The 20,000-nt window shown below is 38.3% G+C and overlaps 2 protein-coding genes and 1 long non-coding RNA gene across 3 annotated transcripts in view; 2 read left to right on the forward strand and 1 right to left on the reverse strand.

The window, feature by feature from the left end:
- LOC123519443 (prostaglandin E2 receptor EP4 subtype-like) overlaps positions 1-9,882 on the forward strand; it is an 11,590-nt gene extending 1,708 nt beyond the window's left edge. The window contains exons 4-9 of the mRNA XM_045280742.1: positions 412-797; positions 1,113-1,157; positions 1,724-1,881; positions 2,454-2,582; positions 4,015-4,138; positions 9,533-9,882. Coding sequence (XP_045136677.1) covers positions 412-797; positions 1,113-1,157; positions 1,724-1,881; positions 2,454-2,582; positions 4,015-4,138; positions 9,533-9,735 — 1,045 coding nt within the window. The 3' untranslated portion in view covers positions 9,736-9,882. The remainder of the gene's footprint in view (positions 1-411; positions 798-1,112; positions 1,158-1,723; positions 1,882-2,453; positions 2,583-4,014; positions 4,139-9,532) is intronic.
- On the reverse strand, positions 9,276-19,621 carry LOC123519441. The gene is made up of 11 exons (XM_045280739.1): positions 19,592-19,621; positions 18,350-18,524; positions 17,903-17,948; positions 17,437-17,580; positions 16,411-16,623; positions 15,566-15,758; positions 15,179-15,336; positions 14,755-14,865; positions 13,360-13,517; positions 11,351-11,566; positions 9,276-11,074 (listed from the first exon to the last, which is right to left on the reverse strand). Exons 2-11 carry the CDS (start codon positions 18,482-18,484, stop codon positions 10,622-10,624), a joined length of 1,827 nt encoding a protein of 608 aa, XP_045136674.1. The 5' UTR covers positions 18,485-18,524; positions 19,592-19,621; the 3' UTR covers positions 9,276-10,621.
- A 133-nt stretch (positions 19,622-19,754) lies between these two features.
- LOC123519447 overlaps positions 19,755-20,000 on the forward strand; it is a 17,638-nt gene continuing 17,392 nt past the window's right edge. Inside the window, exon 1 of the long non-coding RNA XR_006679012.1 lies at positions 19,755-19,890. This is a non-coding gene — a long non-coding RNA (uncharacterized LOC123519447). The remainder of the gene's footprint in view (positions 19,891-20,000) is intronic.

Here is a 20,000-nt window from a genome sequence, read left to right on the forward strand (position 1 = left end):
TCATCTTTTCCTGTCAGTTTAGAGCTACAGTATGTCCGGTCTCTCTCTCTCTCTCTCTCTCTCTCTCTCTCTCTCTCTCTCTCTCTCTCTCCATTTGCTTCTTCCACTCATTTCTCTCCCTTTACTTATCATATTATCTATGTTCCTTTCGCTTCTAGCCATCTGTACTGGTCTTATGTAGCCTCAGATTAACTATCGCTTTCCTTTTCGCTTCCTTTCAATGACCTCGTTCTTCTTCTAAGACCTAAGTCATTCTCTTTCACCTTTTGCGTCTCGCTTTCATAATGTTGCTGGGGTCCATGTATCTATCTACTTCAAGTCTTACTGTAACTCGTGTCTTTGGCTGCCTTTAAACTTCTTGTGAACGTCTCAGCTTTCTCTTTTCCGTTATGACAGATCAATTCCTTTCAGAGTGTTGCTCGCTTCCCTGCTCGGCGGCGCTACGACGTTCTGTTGTCTGCCTTTCTTTGGGATCGGCCGCTACCAGCTTCAATACCCTGGTTCATGGTGCTATTTGGATTTCCACGTCACGTCATCCTTTTTCTTCTCGTATTCCTCTTCTTATGTCTTTCCCTCGTCCAATTCCTCATCTTCGTTTTCACATAATGTCTCTTCTTCCTCTTCCTCCAACTTCTCAGCTTCGTTTTCTGTTTCACCTTCCTCAGTTCTCAGTCCGAATACATCCTCTTCTTCCTTTTCTTCTTCCCCTCTGCAGCACCTCATCTTCACCAACTTCTTCGGGGTCGTCTCTGTTGCCTGTCTGCTGGTGATGGTGGCTTGCAACCTCGTGGTGATGTGTGAGTGTGGTGATGCTGGTGGTGATGGCGTACAAGATAGACTGTAATAAGTAGATAACGAACGAAACAAATGAATATCAGATAAGATGAAATGTATATACTGTAATTAATAAAATAAACTTTGAATTAGTAAATAGATGAATAGGAAATGATGTCTTGATGTACAAATGAGTAGGCATATATGTATAAGGAAATAATGAATGAAATTGATGAATAGAGCAATAGAATATAATGCAATACATGATAAATAATTCCACCATCTCTCTCTCTCTCTCTCTCTCTCTCTCTCTCTCTCTCTCTCTCTCTCTCTCTTAGGGGTACTTGTGGAGAAGAACCTTGCAAGAAGAGGAAAATGTGAAGGTATACCACATAAGAACTTGAGAGAAGGTCTAGTTTAAAGTTTTTTTTTTCACAAGATACTTACAAAAACTTGCTTTAAAAACTCAGTGACTAGTAATGAGGAAAAAATTAGGAAAAGAGTCAATAATAAGATACCCACACACTCCTAGTACACACACACACACACACATCAATGCTTAGAGAGAGCACTAGAGGAAGATGAAAGAAAAATATCTTAGAATGATTTGTGAAGAGGAAAAAAACAATGCCAGTTAATAGGGAGTGTTAATGATTAATCACCCCAGTGTATAAAAAGAAATATAGATAGATAGATAGATGTCATTACTGACCATAGGTACTTTTCAACTTCATAGATTGTTTAGTAGTTTTTTTTTTTTCCAGATTACAATACCTTTATAGCAGCCATTCATTTCAAAACCAAAATAAAGCATGTATAAAATAAAACCCATTTGCACAATAAAGAAAAAAAAAAAATTCATGATGAAGACTTCCATGATAAGATAGTTTCCTTTACAGACAAGTTAACATAAAAGCCACCAATCCACACACCAGTTCCTTCTCTCCAGCCACAGTGCAGTGTCTGAGGCGTTGCCGAGGCCAGCGGTTCAGGAAACACTTGGTGGCACCCAGGAGAAGCTCAAGCCACCAGGAACTTGAGACCCAGATGGTGGTGGTGCTGCTGGTCATCACGGTGGTGTTCGTGCTCTCCTGGTCTCCTATTGATGTAAGCGGAGTTACTTTTTTTTTTTTTTTTTTATATACCACGTGGGCTTTTTACAGGAATTTATGGGCTAAAGGGGATACTTTTTTAGGGTACCTCCTATCTCAAAGCCCACCCGCTAGGAAACCGTTGCCCCGAGTGAGGAAGCCCAACCTACACTCGGACCGTGGACAGGATTCGAACCCATGCGCTTGGAGACCCCCTGGATCCCAAAGCACGTATGGTTCCACTGTACCACGGCGGCCCCCATCCTTTGGTTAGGTTAGGTTATTTAGTTCACCCACTCCTCACTTCAGAGTTGTTCATTAGAGATTTGGTTTGCTTAAGTTAGGTTTGTTAATTTGTCTACTCCTTAAATTAAAGAGTCAGTTATCAACTTCTCTGGTCATATTAGTAAGTACATATGTATCAGTCAGTCAGTCAATTTAGTAACTCCTCTAAGTCAGTCACAGTTTGTTGACACTAATTTTTTTTTTCTTTCAGTTTTTCCAAGTCAGTGAGTCAATTAAGAGACATGCCTACACACAACTGGCTGGTTTTCCTGCTAAGCTCCTGTGTTCCTTCTTTCTATGCAGGTGCGGCTGTTTCTGAACCAGCTGTGGCCACACCGAACCAAGGAAGATCACATGAAGGACCTGGTGGCTGTTCGTTTCTCTTCTATCAACCAAATCGTGGATCCATGGGCTTATATCATTAGTAGAAAGGTGTGTATTTACCTAATTGTATTTACCTAATTGTAACATACGGGAAAAGAGCTATGCTCGTGTTGTCCCGTCTCCATATCTATTAATGTCCAGCTTTTTCTTAAAATCATGAATATTCCTTGCGTTGACCACTTCCACGTCTAAACTATTCCATGCTTCCACCCTTCTATGAGGGAAGCTATATTTTTTCACATCTCTCCTATAAGTGGCCATTTTAGTTTTTCCCATGCCCTCTCGACATTCTTTCATTCCACATACACAGATCTTCCCTATCCATTTTTCCATGCCAATCATCACTCTGTATATTGCTATCAGGTCTCCCCTTTCTCTTCTGTTTTCCAGGGTCGGAAGTTGCATTCTTTTCAGTCTGTCTTCATAAGTCAAATCTCTTAAGTCAGGCACCATTTTCGTTGCAGCCCTCTGTACTTTCTCTAGTTTCCTTATGTGTTTCTTTAAGTTCGGAGCCCACTGTATTGTTGCATATTCAAGCCTCGGTCTTATCATTGCAGTAATTATTTTCTTCATCATTTCTTCATCTAAATATCTGACGCCACTCTTATGTTCCTCAATAAGTTCAATACTTCTCCAATTATTTTGTTTATATGTCTCTCTGGCGATAGGTCATTGGTAATTGTCACCCCAATGTGTGTGTGTGTGTGTGTGTGTGTGTGTGTGTGTGTGTATTAACTTTCTTTTCATACTCCCTTTTCTACATCCATTTATGTACCGGTTCTTTTTTTTTCTCTCCCTTCTCTCTCTCTGATTCAATGGTTTTGTCTTCCTTTTCTTCTCTCCAACACACTTTTTTTTCTTCCTTCCTTTCCTTTCCATGCATAGGTTCCTGTTCTTCCCTCCTCATCCCTCATTCACACTGCTCCTTCTCTCCTCTCCCTTCCCATGTAATAGTTTTTCTCTTCCTTCCTTTCCTTTCCATGCATAGGTTCCTGTTCTTCCCTCCTCATCCCTCATTCACACTGCTCCTTCTCTCCTCTCCCTTCCCATGTAATAGTTTTTCTCTTCCTTCCTCTTACCATTCATTACTGTAGCTCCATTCTTCCTTTTTTGAGCACATTTTCCTTCCATCTTTCACACTTACTCTATTGCATTTTACTTTTGTAGTGTAGCTCATAAATGGTGGAGTCTGATTTTTTTTCCTTAATCATAAGCTCTATCCTTTTTTCCAACACTAATATTTTTTACCTTAATATTTTTGTACCTCACTCCTTCACCTTTTAAGGAACAAAGACTTAAGAGATCTAGTGAATTTTCTTCCTTTATCGTTAATTCTATTCTTTCTTTTTCCAACACTAGTTTTCCTTTCTTTCCTCCCTCCTCTCTAATTCTCCCTCCTTCCTTCTTTTACCTTTGGGCATCATACCTTTTAAGCAACAAAGCATAAACAAGTGTGCTATCTGACACTGTGTCCCCGCAGGTGTTTCGGCCCAGTGCCCTCAGGTGGGTGAGGTCATCGGTCCTCAGCTCCCTCCTGGCAGGAAGGGACAGAAGTAGGCGTGGCGCAGCAGGTGATGGCTCCCCAAAGCATCCCTCCCCTTCAGGTGATTAATGGCATACCTATTGACCCACCTTGCTTCATCATTTTCTTGTGAATTCTAGTTCCTCCCCTTCAAGTGATTCATTGCATAATCTGACTTGTTCATCCCTCACTTCTCTGTTTTCCTACATTCTGGGTCATCAGGCTATTCATGAGTAATTATTGGTACTGCACATAACATAACGTAATATGACTAACCTAATGTAACCTAATGTAACATATCATAACCTAACACTACTACTAGTCAGGTTGCTAGTGCTGGGTTGTTAGGCCAAGAAAAAAAGAAAAGAAAAAGATGTCAGTCCTACAAAAAAAATTGTATGAAAAATTATCTAAAGTCATTAGTGTGTGATGGCAGTATTAGAAGACAAATATCCCATAAAAAATAAATAAATAAATAAATAAAAGGAAAATAAAAAACAGTATCAGTATCAAGAGAATAATTGTTTAAAAGAACAGAAACATTAAATCAAAATGTCCCTGCTGATTAGGGTAACAATGCAGTAATATAAAGAAGACAACAAAAGAAAAAAAAATGTTACCAAAAGACAATTATTGAAATGAAAATCAGTATTACATCATATCTATAAAAATAATGGTAAGTGTAAAAAAGTCTTAGTGGCACAGAACATATGGTAAAAAAAAGATTACACTATGAAACTATCTGGAATCATGATATTGCTATGGTCATACATTCCTGGATATATAAAGGGACATAGACAGCACTCAGCTATAATATAATACTGTAAGTAAATAACAACTTGACTAACAGTAATTAACCCCTTCAGTACTGACATGCATTTTCATCATGAATTTTGGGAAGGATTACAAAATTTTATTTACATTAGGAAAGGTCCATGGAGGTCAGAAGATTAATGGCCTTTATTATTTTAATCCCCACATGAGTTTCTGAAGCTGTATAAAATCACCAAATAATAATCACAATATAATGGAAATGTGTCATAGTAGTGATGGGATTAATTAACACATTCCTTTTGATACGACCCACCAGTGGGTCATACAACAGTTTTCACATATATCACATCTTAATCTTACTATTAATAGAAATTGGATTATATAGAAAAATTTCAATAAACAGTATGTGTAGGAGGACATAATAAACACTGCCTGATAAATAATATGAAGTTTATAACATTTTTTGTTATTGAAATTATATCAAAAATAGTCTTGTTTCCATATTTTCTTTCTAATAAAAAAAACATTAACTTGCGTTTTTGATAAAACTTATTTCTATAACAAATTACTGAAACAGATATTACAATTGGACTTTCTCTGACAAGCTCCATTGATTTTTTTTTATTTTTTTAGTTTTCCTGATATTCTGACAATTTGTAAAAGAGTTGCCATTGATGATCCTTTTGAATTGCATATAGAAATAAACTTAAGCAAAGAAACAAAACAGAATAAATAAAAAAATTTATTATAAAAATCAACTGAAAAATACTTTTTTTCTATTACATGTATTACTTTGCATTTTTCCTTCAGAACAAAAAAACTTTTCTGTATATATTCAAAACTGAGATATCACATTTGGACTGTCCTTGATAAACTTAAATAATTTTCTTTATTGATCTTTTCATAATTTCATAATTTTGCTTTATTATCTTATTTTATCTTCTCTCTCTTTTGTTGAATTAAGTTGACAATAAAACTGTGTAGAATTCATTTTCTAAATATGAAAAACAAAGTGACAAAAATACATAAACAAATTTAGGAAAGGAAAAAATATAGTAGTACAGAATACTCAAAATGTTTGCCCACTGGTTTGAGGTTGCCAGTTCCTTTGGGTGCCCTCCCAGACAACACTCTGTTCTTCTCACTTCACTGGCTTGACCAGTACTAATGTGATGACAATTTATTTGCATTGCAGTGTGGGGGAGTTCACCGCGCTGGCAATCGTAGGGAATGTGTTAAAGTGCATTTATTAATTATATTGAAATCATTACATGTAGATTTCTTTTATATATTCATTTGGCTTTTTTTCTTTATTCCTTAAAACTAACATATCAATTAGAAAACCATTAGAATTATCATATCATTTGTTCTTTCTGTGACAAAAAAAATAAAAATAAATAAATAAATAAAAAAAATTTACCTAACCACATCAAACGAAGAATGAAACCTGGAAACACAAAACAAATAAACAAAAAAAAAAGAGTATATAAATATAAAATCATTATTACATAAACTATGTAGTAAACAAAAACAGATTTACCTAGTTGCATTGTACAGGGTTCAAGTGGGGCACATAGTGTCCAGTCTCCATGTCTCCATTTATCTAATTTTTCCTTAAAGTTATGCATATTATTATGTGCTGTAACCACTTCATTTTTCAACACATTCCACTTTTCCACCATTCTGTGTGGAAAACTTTTTTTTTCCAATATCCTTCACACACTGCCTCATCCTGATCTTCTTTTCATGTCCTCTTGTCCTTCCATCTTCTGTCACTAGCACCAGGTCTTCCTTGTGTATCTTTTCAATGCCATTGACTATTTTGTACATTGTTATTAGGTTCCCACGTTCTCTTCTATCTTGTAAGGTTAGCAGTCCCATTTCCTACAGTTGTTCTTCATATGTTAAGTCCTTTAGTTCTGGCACCATGTTTGAAGGAATCTTCTGTATCCTTTCTAATTTTCTTATATCCTGCATATTCCAGTCTTGGACATATCATGCTTGTGATGATTTTTTTCATTATACCTTTGTCCATGCATTGAAATGCCACTCTTATATTAGTCAACATTTTATTTTTTTTATTTAATAATCCAAATATCTTGCTTATGTGTTTTTTGTGGTTCAGATTTTCCTGTATAATCACTCCCAGATCTTTTTCCTCTTTAGTCTTCATTATTTTTTCCTCTTCCATCAAATAGTTCCATACTGGTCATCTTTTGCTCTTTCCTAGTTTCATTATGTGACATTTCTTGGCATTAAACTCCAATTTCCAACTTCTTACTCCACTCAAATCTTACTTATATCTTCCTGTAACAGCAGACAGTCCTGTCTGGTTTTGATAACTCTTAGCAACTTTGCATCATCAACAAATAAATTCATATGGGTAACTGTTTACCCCAATGGAATGTAGTTTACATAAATCTGAAACATAATGGGGGGCTAACACTGACCCTTGTGGCACTCCGTTTGTTACTTTACCCCAGGTGAGTATGAACCTCTAATCACAGTTCTCATCTCCTTATCCTTCAAATAATCTTTGGTCCATTCTAGCAAAGCTCCTTGCTGTTTTCCTATGTTCTCTAGTTTCCAAAGTAGTCTTCCATGAGGGACTTTATCAAAAGTCTTAAATATCCAGGTATATTGTGTCCACCCATCTATCTGTTTTTCAGTCCTGCAATAACTCAAGTAAAAGATTAATAGGCTTGATACACATGACTGCCCTGTCCTGAAACCCAATGGTCTGTTTGATATTTGTTCATCTTCTAGAAATTTAACTCATTTTTCTTTGATAATATAATATAATTATTTCACACAACTTCCGCAAAACACTTGTAAGTGAGACTGGTCTGTAGTTTAGTGGATCAGTTGCCTTTCCTCCTTTAAATATTGGTATTACGTTGGCTTTCTTCCATTCTAAAGGAACTTTCCCTTCGTTTATTGAACTTGTAATTATTTCCAAAACTGGATCCAGCAGTTGTTCTTTACATTCTTTCAACACTCAACCTGATATACCATCTGGCCCCATTGCTTTTCTAACATCCAACTTATCCAATAATCTTCCAGTATCCTACTTGTGCACTGCAATTTCCTGTAATGCAGTGCAATGTCCTATTAGGTTCTGTGAAATATTCTGCAGTGAACACCATTTTGAAGCTCTCATTCATTATTTCATACATTTCCTTCTCTGTTTGGTATGACTCTCCTCCTTTAATTATTTTTTATTGCTTCCTTGTTCTTTGTTTTGCCATTTATAAGCTTGTAGAAAAGTTTGGGTTCGTCTTTGCTTTTATTCACTACATCTTTCTCAAAGTTTCTTTCTTCCTCTCCTTATTCTAATATATTCATTTCTCGCATCCCTATACTGCCAACTGTTATTGTCATTTCTCTGTTTTATGAATTTCTTCCAACCTTTATCTTTTGCCTTTTTAGCTTGTATGCATCTAGCATTGTACCAAGCTTTTCTTTTTTTCTTAACTATAGAACGGTACATATTTTTTTTACTCCTTCATTATATTTCTGTAAGAATATTTCATATTTTCCTTGTATTGTCTTTCTGTGCATAATGTTTCTCCACTCAATATCAGCAGAAAAGATCCTTAATTTTTCAAATTCCACTCTTGCATAATTTAATCTCTCTCCTTTGTAGTCATCTCTGTAACTTATCCTATCCTCCTCCTGTATTTGCATCTCTAATATCACATGATCACTTATTCCATTGGACTAAGGTATTGTATGATTGGAAGGGACTCTGGTTTCTTTGTGAATACTAGGTCATACAATGATGGTTCTTTTTCCCCCCTGTACCTTGTTGACTCCTCCACCCACTGATCCATTGTATTAACCATAGTCAACTGTAACACTTCCTCACCCCACTGTCCAGCATTATCCATTACTTCCATATATCTCTCCAGTTTACTTTTTTACAGTTGAAGTATCCAGCTAAAAGTATTCTTCCATCTCTTCTTATCATGTTATCTAGGCACTTAATCACCTCTCTTTCCATATCTTTATATTTTTCAGTTCCCCATGCATTTCTCTTAGGTGGCACATTATGTATCTGATTTTTCTATTCAATTCCTCTATTTGAATTGTTACTCCCATTACTTCCACTTTGTCCTCTCCATATTGTACATCCTCCATATATTATGATGAACCATTATTAGCACTCCTTCTCCCTCTTTATCCTTTCTGTCTCCCATCCAGCTATTATATCCTTCCTCTTTAAAGTTAACATGGATCTGCTCTCTTAGTTTTGTTTCAACGATGCACATTACATCCGGCTTTTTCTCTTTCAAATAATCCCTAACCTCCAACATGCTGGATAACAATCCAGCTATATTAGTATAAGTCACTCTTAATTTCTTGCCTCCCCCACAACCTCCTTTTTCTTCCTTAGGTACCACATCTTTAGTCTCATATCCAGAACCCTCCAGCAAAAATTCTTCTTCTCGATCTCTGTCCTTTTCTCATTTTTTTCCTTAGCTTCATTTCTTAATACTTTCTCCTTTTCCCTCTTCTCTAAGTTCATAACTCTTTTTATCCGTATATCCTTGTATTCAGTATCATCGGCTAGCTTCCCTTTCCTAGCCATAATTTCCTCTACCGCCACTTGGGATCTCATTTTCACTTTCAGTACATACATGCACAAATTTTAAAAATTTTGAAAATAGAAACAAAAACATAACTAGGCATTTCTTTACAGGTGAGGGCAGTGGCAGGAGAGGACAGGTCCTGAGAGGCACACCTGTAGTCATGGCAGCACTCACAATAGGAGAGCTGGCACAGGCACCTCTCCTGAGCACCACCACCACCACCAGTGGTGTTGAGCTGAGGAACCCTGCCACCTGCCCCCCCTGTGGTGACCTGAGGGGTGGTGATGTGAGCCTGGCCATCAAGAGGTTCTAAGACTCTCTCTCTCTCTCTCTCTCTCTCTCTCTCTCTCTCTCTCTCTCCTTCTTAATGGCTAGATTTGAACATTAGATTATGCGGGATGAAAATATTTGGACACCATCCTTCCTCCCTCATTGTCATTCCTTAGAGATTCTGAAACTACAATAAGGTTAACCTCTTCAGTACTAGGATGCGTTTTTACCATGAGTTTGGGTACGATTAGATGATTTTATTTACATTAGGAAGGTCTATGAAAGTCACAACATTAATGCACAAAGTTTTTGATATTTTAATTGCCACATAAGTTTCTGATGCTGTGTAAAATCCCCAAACGGTAAGAAGAATGAATATGAAAACACGTCATGGTACTGAAGGGGTTAAAATACCACTTTTCCCACACATCTCCATCACCAAGAGATTCCAAGTCTAAAATGACGTGAGAACTTCATTTTGTTTGTTTATCCTCTGTGAAGATAAATGTCTGTTCTCCCATAATGCTCTCAAACAGAGTAAACACCATACAGCCTTGATATAATTATTAAAATAGCTTATATTCATAAACACCAAAGCTTTTTTTCCCACATACTTTTTAAATAGATGTCGGTGGAAGTTACTGGGGTTTGTGAGGATTTTGTTCAGATTCTAGCAATAGATAAATAAGCTACAGTGGAAGCTATTTGGGTTTTCAAGGGTGTTTTCACAATTCTAGGAATAGTTTAACATGCTGCAGTGGAAGTTATGGTTCTTTTTTTTTTGTTTTGTCATAGTTTAAGCATGTTTCCATAAATGTAGTGATAGTTCAGCAAGGTATGTACGTACACTTAGTAGGAAGAAAAACGCCCATAAGAATTTGGCAGGTTGCCACTGTGGCCTCAAAAAGATAACCAAGTGTTTGAGAGGACTAGCCAGCACCTTCAGCAACAAATAACTCAAAATCCTCATCATCCCAGTCCACAGGAGGAGGATCACTCATTTGATGCGGATCACACAGCTTATCATTAACATTTGGAATATCTGGATCAAAAACCTTATCATCATCATCATCATCATCATCAACAAAAACCTTATCATCATCATCATCATCATTACCACCACCACCCTTACCATCCATGTTGACATTAAGTGAAGGTGAAGAGGGACAGGACCTCTCTCTTTCTTCTGTCTCTGTGGATGGCAGGCCTATCTTCTGTGCTGCCAGCCGAACATGGGCCCAGCTTGGCGTGGCATTTTTGCAGACAGCTGACCTGAAGTAGGGCAGCCAGATGAAGAACTGGTCGAGGTAGGAGCCACCGTGCAGCCAGTTGGCCAGGGCTGCTGGGCTGTCACTCAAATCAAATCGCTGAATGTTTCTGATCTGTGGGGTTTGTGCAGAGATGTGACCAGTGACTGTGCAAAGACCAGATAAGATGATGAGATGAGTGACTGTGCAGAGAAGACCAGATAAGATGATAAGACTAGTGACTGTGCAGAGATCAGTAAGAACATACAGAAAACAGTGATCTCAAGGAGTGACACCTCTAAACCTAGTCAACCTCACATCTACACACTCAACACAAGAGAGACATCAGCTTAATCACATATTCTGATCCAACACAAACCAACACCACACCTCACCACACCACTGGCTCACCTCGCAGGGCACAACACCACTTTTGGGATGCACCAGTTTGGCCAGACACTTCACACGCTCCGGATTGGCAATAAAGTCTGACCCGGAGCACTCACTCATCGCTGTGACCCACTGGGACGTGAAGGGTGTGCAACTCAGCGCCTCAGCTTTCATGGGAATAATGAAGAGCACACGATTGGCTGAGTTCATGTGAGTCTTCATCCAGGTGGTTGGGTTCTGTGGAGGAGGAAGTGGCAGTGATTTAACTGTAAACCTGTAGAATGGGAAGCTAACTATTCATCTCCAAGGAAAGTGAATCCTAACTTAACCTAAACTAGCAAGAGAATAATACATTTTTGAGATAAACACACCCTTTTTATACCTTGTTCTTTGTATGATCTTTCTCATTCTTCTATGCACAGAGGTGTTGATCTCAAAGGAAACTCAAAGTTCATTTTTAAACTTGTACTTGTATCTTACTTTTACTTCAATAAAAATCTAACTGGAAATGCATCCATCTCAAAATTATCCTTGGTACGGTATAGTATGGAATGTGTGTAGTATGATCAGATGTGTGCATTTACCTAATTGTATATTACAGAGTTCAAGCGAGGCTCATAGTCGCCTGTCTTCATATGTATGTTTGTCCAACATTTCCTTAAATTTGTGTGTGTATTTACTTAGTAGTAGTTTTACAGGGCCTGGGCTTTATGCTCGTGTGGCCCCGTCTCCATATCTACACTTATCCAATTTTTCTTTAAAATTATGCACACTCGTTGCTGACACCACTTCTTCACTCAAACTGTTCCACATCTCAACACATCTTTGTGGGAAACTATATTTTTAACATCTCTCAGACATCTTCCCTTTCTCAGCTTTTTACTATGCGATCTTGTGCTTCTAATGTCATATTCTTCTCTCAAGATCAGTTTCTCATTATCCACTTGGTCCATTCCATTGATCAGTTTATAAACTTGTATCAGATCCCCTCTCTCCCTTCTCTGTTCCAGGGTTGGTAGATCCATAGCCTTTAGTCTCTCCTCATATGTCATCCCTTCAAATTCTGGAACCATTCTTGTAGCCATTTTTTGTAGTCTCTTCAACTTCCTTATGTGTTTCTTTTTATGAGGGGTCCACACTACTCCTGCATATTCCAATCTGGATCTTATTATAGTACTTATAATTTCTTCATCATTTCTTTGTCCTTGCAGTGAAATGCTACTCCAATATTCCTTAGCAAATTATGTCTCTGAAAATTCTATCAATATGGCTTACCAGTTGATTGTTTTCTTCCATCGTCACTCCTAAGTCTTTTTCCTTTTTTACTTTCTCAAGTTCTACTCCACCTCCCATCTTATAGATTCCCATGGGTTGTCTTTCACTCTTTTCCCATTTCCATGACATGGCTTTTGTTCACATTGAATTCCATTTCCCACTTCTTACTCCATTCCCAGATAATATTTAGGTCTTCCTGCAGTATTTTACAATCCTCTTTTTGCTTTATAACTCTGCACAGTTTTGTATCATCCGCAAACAGATTTATGTAGCTGTTCACTCCTTCTGGCATGTCGTTTATATATTTGAGGAAAAGTATTGGCGCTAATACTGACCCCTGCGGCACTCCGTTTTCTACTGCTCTCCACTTGGACTTCATATCTTTAACTACCGTCCTTATTTCTCTCCCCCTTAAATAATTTTCCATCCATCTCAATGTGCTTCCAGAAAATTTTAAGTCACCCTTCTCCTCTAACTTCCACAGTAATCTTGCATGTGGCACTTTATCAACGCCTTTTCTAAATCCAAATAAATACAGTCAACCCATCCCTCTCTCTCTTGTACTCTATCAAATATTCTAGAGTAGAAACTCAATAAATTAGTTACACATGACCGACTTTTTCTAAAACCAAATTGGCTATTTGATATTAATTTGTGTGTGTGTATATATACCTATTTGTGTGTGTGTGTGTGTGTGTATTTACCTAGCTGTACATTACAGGGTTGGAGCAGGGTTCACAGTGACCTATCCTCACCTCCAAGAACACCCCATTGTCCATCATAAGTGGGGTGATGCCACACGAGTTATGCAAAAACTCAGCCAGCTTGTGGACAAAGTTGAGAACAGCTTTACTCTCTGGGTGGTATGCCAAGAGAGTGGTGGTCTGCTTGGTGGCCAGCTCCCTGAAGAACTCTGATGAGGAATATTGATGAGCAACATGTCTTTAAGGTAAAGATCTAACCCCATTCTTAACATGTCAGTACTAAACAAACAAACAAACAAACAAACACACACACACACACACACACACACACACACACACACACACACACACACACACACACACAGTACCAGTAGAATGGAAAATTATTTAAAGGGAAAAGAAATAAGGACGGTAGTTAAAGATATGAAGTCCAAGTGGAGAGCAGTAGAAAGTTGAGTGCTGCAGGGGTCAGTATAAGCGCCAATACTTTTCCTCAAATATATAAACGACATGCCAGAAGGAGTGAACAGCTACATAAATCTGTTTGCGGACAATACAAAACTGTGCAGAGTTATAAAGCAAAAAGAGGATTGTAAAATACTGCAGGAAGGCCTAAATATTATCTGGGAATGGAGTAAAAAGTGGGAAATGAAATTCAATGTGAACAAAAGCCATGTCATGGAAATGGGAAAGAGTGAAAGACAACCCGTGGGAATCTATAAGATGGGAGGTGGAGTAGAACTTGAGAAAGTAAAAAAGGAAAAACACTTAGGAGTGACAATGGAAGAAAACAATCAACTGGTAAGCCATATTGATAGAATTTTCAGAGACATAATTTGCTAAGGAATATTGGAGTAGCATTTCACATGGACAAAGAAATGATGAAGAAATTGATAAGTACTATAATAAGACCTAGATTGGAATATGCAGGAGTAGTGTGGACCCCTCATAAAAAGAAACACATAAGGAAGTTGGAGAGACTACAAACAATGGCTACAAGAATGGTTCCAGAATTTGAAGGGATGACATATGAGGAGAGACTAAAGGCTATGGATCTACCAACCCTGGAATAGAGAAGGGAGAGAGGGGATCTGATACAAGTTTATAAACTGATCAACGGAATGGACCAAGTGGATAATGAGAAACTGATCTTGAGAGAAGAATATGACATTAGAAGCACAAGATAGCATAGTAAAAAGCTGAGAAAGGAAAGATGTCTGAGAGATGTTAAAAAATATAGTTTCCCACAAAGATGTGTTGAGACGTGGAACAGTTTGAGTGAAGAAGTGGTGTCAGCAACGAGTGTGCATAGTTTTAAAGAAAATTGGATAAGTGTAGATATGGAGACGGGGCCACACGAGTATAAAGCCCAGGCCCTGTAAAACTACAACTAAGTAAATACAACTAGGTAAATACACACCAACTTCACCCAGCACTGATACTCACTCTTGTTCACTCTGCGCTGAGTAAAGATCATGATGAGCACACAGATGATGAAGAGGATGATGAACATAACAGACATTACCAAAACAACCCATGTTATGTCACTGGGAATGACTGCAAAGAGAGAAGGAAAAAAATGTATGGTTAAAGAAGGCACCATTTTTTTTTTTCTTTTTTCAAATTCGTCATTGCATTAGGCATTTCATCAATTTGTTAATGCTATTTTGTGTTGGTATTACTTGTGTTGATGGAGTCCATGTCTTACAAAGAATATGTATCCATCAACCAGACAAGACAAATTTTTTTCATTTTCAAATTTTATTACTGCTATTTCATATCAATATTAGTCATGTTGGTGAGAAAATATCTACTCATTAAACAGACAAAACACTCATTTTTCATTGTTTTAACTTGAGATTTTACTCACTGAATTTTGGTGACATAGCAATGTGGCAACCCTCTGCACTGCTGGACATGTGGCACCAGTCTGAGACAATCTGTACCCTCACGGTGTAGTCCCCACCCTTTCTCGCAGGAGACAGCTCAACGGTCCACAGATCATCACTTGTGTTCTTTGTCACAATCCTGGAGGTGGTAAGGAATGAATACAGGAGAGGAACAGAAAAGGGAGGGATTGTTGTTGTTGTTATTAGGGATGTGAAGATCTAATGATTATTACAGAAATGGAGGTACTGATGTATATGTTATTGTTCATTAGACCTTTCACCACAAAACAAAACAATTAGCAGCAGCAGAAGCAATGCAAAACGAAAACAAATTAAAACAAAATAAAACTTGTGCAAAAAAGACCTACACATGATCCACCTCAACAAATTTGCTACACTCCTCATCTTCTGCAACAGGGCACCTTCCCAGCGACACCTTGTAATCCACCATGTCAAAGGGTGCCGACTGCACAGTGACTGGCAGGGGCTGGAAGCGCTGGATGGCATCCTTGTGGATGTAGAAGAAGGTGTGCCACTCAGTAGGACATGTCTTCTGTGGATCTGAAAGTGGATGGGGAAAGGAGGAGGAGGAAGAGGATAAATGGGTGAGGCTATTGTTACTGTTGACTCAGTTTAGGGACTGACACCTCATTGGGTCTTTCTTGTAAATCTTCTTGTTCTTGGCCAGTGCCCTTCTCCTGTTAGGGCAACATTCCTGGCAATTCTTATTGAACTAAACAAGAAACAGAACCAAAAATAGAGAAGACTGCTATATGGAGAATGAAATGGTGACAACTTCATTGGAGTCAACCACACTCATTCACCGTAACATTCCTACAAACAAAATAAAAAACAAAAAACTTAGCGGACATAGTTAATAAAATAAATTTGTAATAAAATTAATGAACAAAGGAGAACATATAGCAACAAGCACAGCATTCTATCCATTTTTTAGGGACCGCCGTGGTACAGTGGAATCATACGTGCTTTGGGGTCTGAGGAGTCTCCAAGCACACGGGTTCAAATCCTGTCCACAGTCTGAGTGTAAGTTGGGCTTCCTCACTCAGGGCAAAGGTTTCCTAATGGGTGGGCTTTGAGATAGGAGGTACCCCAAAAGGTATCCCCTTTAGCCCATAAATTCCCGTGAAAAGCCCACATGATATATAAAAAAAAAAGACAGGACCACGGTAAACTGAAGGCCTGCTTTACTCACTGATGTGGCGGCCAAGGGGCAACTGGTAGATGTAAGTGGCGCCGTGACCACTCTCAGTCTGAACAGTGAGCTTAATGGAGCGGGTTTTGTTGATATTCTTGGTGCGGAAGCGACAGTCAAACATGAGAGTGCTGTTGATTGGCTGGTGTAAGGTGTAGTTGAGGCATTGGGGTTTCATGCCAGAGCTCATCACCGATGACTGGAACTCAAGCTCTGTGGAAAAATGGGAATGTGAATATGTATGATGGTTAGGCTCTATTTTCATTTGTTTATTCATACCTATCAGCAAATTTTCCTTACTGCTTTCTTTCAATTTTCTTTTTTTTTTCAGCAAGGACTGAAATTCAAACCCTGCTAGGAAACAAAAGTACCTGCTTGTTGCTTTTTTTCTTTTCTTATTTTCACTTTTTTTTTATATCTGCCAGTATTTTTCTTTCTTAATTTCTTCCATTATTTTTGATGGCCACTCAAATTTAAACTCCGCAGGGAAACAACAATACCTGTTAGATTTTCTTTCCCTTTTTTTGTGCAGGAGTGTCAGTGGGTTTCTGATCAAAGGGCAAACTAAAATAGAAGAATAAGAAATGGTGTTAATCCCTACAGAGATTGAAGAATATCCAAATAATAAGGAAGTGTCTTGAAATCTAAAAGAATGTCAAGAATAATGATAGGAAGAAAAGTGTTGAAATAGAAGGTCTGGAATGATGAAAGAAAAGTCTTGAAACATAAAAGGAAAGTTCAGATTGAAAAGAAGTATTGAAATCTATAGAGGACAGATAAAAGATCAAAGATTATGAAGAAACATGTTGAAACGTCCCTCTTGAAGGAGTTGAGATCACAGGCAGGAGAAAATACTAACAAATAATCACACCCTTCTCTTCTATCAAAGTAAAGCATCTCTGACGATGAGCTATAGATAGACAGATAAACTAATTACCACCACTACCGATCACACAGATTATAGGATGATTCTTGCAGGGTTCCTCCTTCAACAGCAGGTTGAGGAAGCACTGGGCCCCAACTCACCCTGCCATGTCGGGTTAGGGAAGGTGAGGTTGACCAGTGCCTCACTCTCCCAAATAAAAGAGGAGAAGTGGTAGAGACGAAGCTGGACCAGAGGTTCATTCAGCGGGGTGCTATATTGTGGCCTGATCGAGCCACACCGAGGATCTGCAGGGGATAGACTTGGATCAGGCTAAAGAATATTTGTTTTTTCTTCTTTATCATTCTTATTCAATGTTCGTTTACTTGATTTTCAGGGAATGCCAAATGTATAAGATGATTGCTTAGTTCTTGCAGCTTCCCTTTTTCTTTTTTACTTTCATTTATTTATTAATTCTTTATTCTAGTTAAGACAACGAAAAAACTGGTGAACTAATAAAATAAAAAGAAAGCCTACAGAAAATGTAAGTACGGAGACATAGCAAAATAAGTTAAAAATATACTGTATAGAGGGAAAAGGAAAACTTGTCTGAGAATAATGAGCACTTACTTGTTTGTCTAACAAGCTCAATCTCACACACACTTGTTTCTTCTTCCTGTAAAGAGAGAGAGAGAGAGAGAGAGAGAGAGAGAGAGAGAGAGAGAGAGAGAGAGAGAGAGAGAGAGAGAGAAAGGAAAAGAATAATTGGTGATGTGTCATGGTGTTTCTTGTTCTGAAGTATACAACAATTATAATCACTTCGGTACACATACAGTATACACAACAACAACAACAAAAAAGTTATAAGTTCAGGTCTTGCTAATTTCTATCTACGAGTATAAACCAGAAATCACAATAGAACAAGCGGTAATGGGCTCTTGGTGGATAACGTTAGCTTGTAAAAGGAGATCCATAGAAACAGGGCCCAGAAGTGAAAATAATTTAGCGAACCAGAGAATAAATGTGAACCTAACCTAATTCTGATGAAAAAGCCAATACTTCACCATTCCCACTTACTTGAGACAGGGTGTTGTAGCACTTCTTGGGAACCTTATTTTGCCATAGGCCATGATTACGGAAACAGTGGTGCGACATGTTATGAGTACAATATGGGTTGAGGGTACCTCCTACATCGTCGCATACCACCGTCATGTTCTTTAGGGCACATTTTTCACTTTCCTCTTTGTCCAAGCTTTCCGATGCAGGCAGGGATAAGAGGAGGAGTAATATATTGAAGTCACAGATCTGAACATTTTTCCTCATAGAATCCTCCACTAGTTTAACTTTTAAGGGTGTATCAGCGTGATAGTTATACCGCTTCTCTTCTTATCAGCTATTTCCTACGCAGAAGTTTGAAGCGGAGCAACTTTTTTCCCCTCTTTCCTTAGTTACTCAAGTTGAATCAGAATCGAGTCACACCAACAAATGTGACCTGATATTTATACTTTGCAGCACAAAGTATTATAGGCTGGAGGAAAAGCGATTAACAATACACAAAGACTAAACTTTACAAAGAAGGAAAAGTTATACTATTCATAACTCGCTTATTTTGCAACTTGCACTCATTAATGCCATGTATTTTTTTTTTTTTTTTTCATTTATCTACTCTTCCTCACTACATAGCAACGAAAATTTTTTTCATGCAAATTATCTCCCCTTCAGGTGCAAAGTTGTTTTTAGACTTTCAGTCAAGTATTAAATGATACAAATTAGGACTGCCTAGCTGAATTTATAAGTGCATACTGTACTTACGTGCGTACTGCGCATTTAGTGACATCCTGCTGTCATTGTGTGCTGTCATATCTTTTGTTTAGACAGTATATATATAGCACTTTGGATAGGAGAGGATGGGTCAAAATGCACTGGTGGTATGTGGGAAGAAACGTTTTGCTCTCACCAAGACTATTTTCAAAGGCCACAGAGATGATTAGCTGTGTTATCAAGAACATTTCTACTGTTAGCAATATAGAATATTTTTCCTTATGTCAGTAGAACCAATAGAACTATATGTTAAAAAAAAACACTTAAAACTGATATAACTTCAAATAGAATCTTTTGAAAGTAGTGGAAGTTTGGCCAGGTCTCAAAATACAACTGTCAAAATAAGCAAGGATCATCCTGTTAGTCAATCAATCTCTCCCTGTCATGTGTCTATCCGTCCACCTCGTGTCCGGAGCTACGCAAAGGCAAAGCTTCCCGACCTACACCAAAGAAAGAGTAGCATAACTGTTACAATAGAGGAAGAAGACCCCAGCACACCTCACGTAGTACCTCCCTGCCTGACGTACGGCTGCCAAACGTCTCGCAAATAGTAGGAGAGGACCATGGCTGGGAGAGTGAGGTGTAAATAAAGAGTTGGCAACACTGGTAAAGCGTCGAGAAAGAGAGAGAGAGAGAGAGAGAGAGTATACAGTGGGACGAAAGGCCTTGAGGGTTGAAGCGGCTCCGACGACCATTCGCATCTCAGTGCAGTGGCGACTTTGAGGAAGTGAGGTGGTGTGTCTGTGTGATCTCTCGCCTGCCTGCCACACTGCCCGCTGCATCCTTGCTTTATTCAGGTAAACTACAGGTGTATTGGAGGTGTGGGCTGAGCTGCAGGTGTGTGGCGGGGTGCGTGGTGGTGTGTGATGTGTGTTACCGGTGTAAGGTGGAGGTTTCAGAAATAACT

Source organism: Portunus trituberculatus, chromosome 45, assembly GCF_017591435.1.
Source record: "Portunus trituberculatus isolate SZX2019 chromosome 45, ASM1759143v1, whole genome shotgun sequence".
Lineage (NCBI taxonomy): Eukaryota > Metazoa > Arthropoda > Malacostraca > Decapoda > Portunidae > Portunus > Portunus trituberculatus.

Bases quoted from the DNA above. Each gene is read 5' to 3' on its own strand.
- LOC123519441 (XM_045280739.1), bottom strand. From the start codon at position 18,484: ATGACGGTGGTATGCGACGATGTAGGAGGTACCCTCAACCCATATTGT. The intron at 16,624-17,436 runs GTGAGTTGGGGC...ATTTTTCCACAG, and splicing joins CCCTAACCCGACATGGCAGG to AGCTTGAGTTCCAGTCATCG. The intron at 14,866-15,178 runs GTGAGTAAAATC...CTCTCTTTGCAG, and splicing joins TGCTATGTCACCAAAATTCA to TCATTCCCAGTGACATAACA.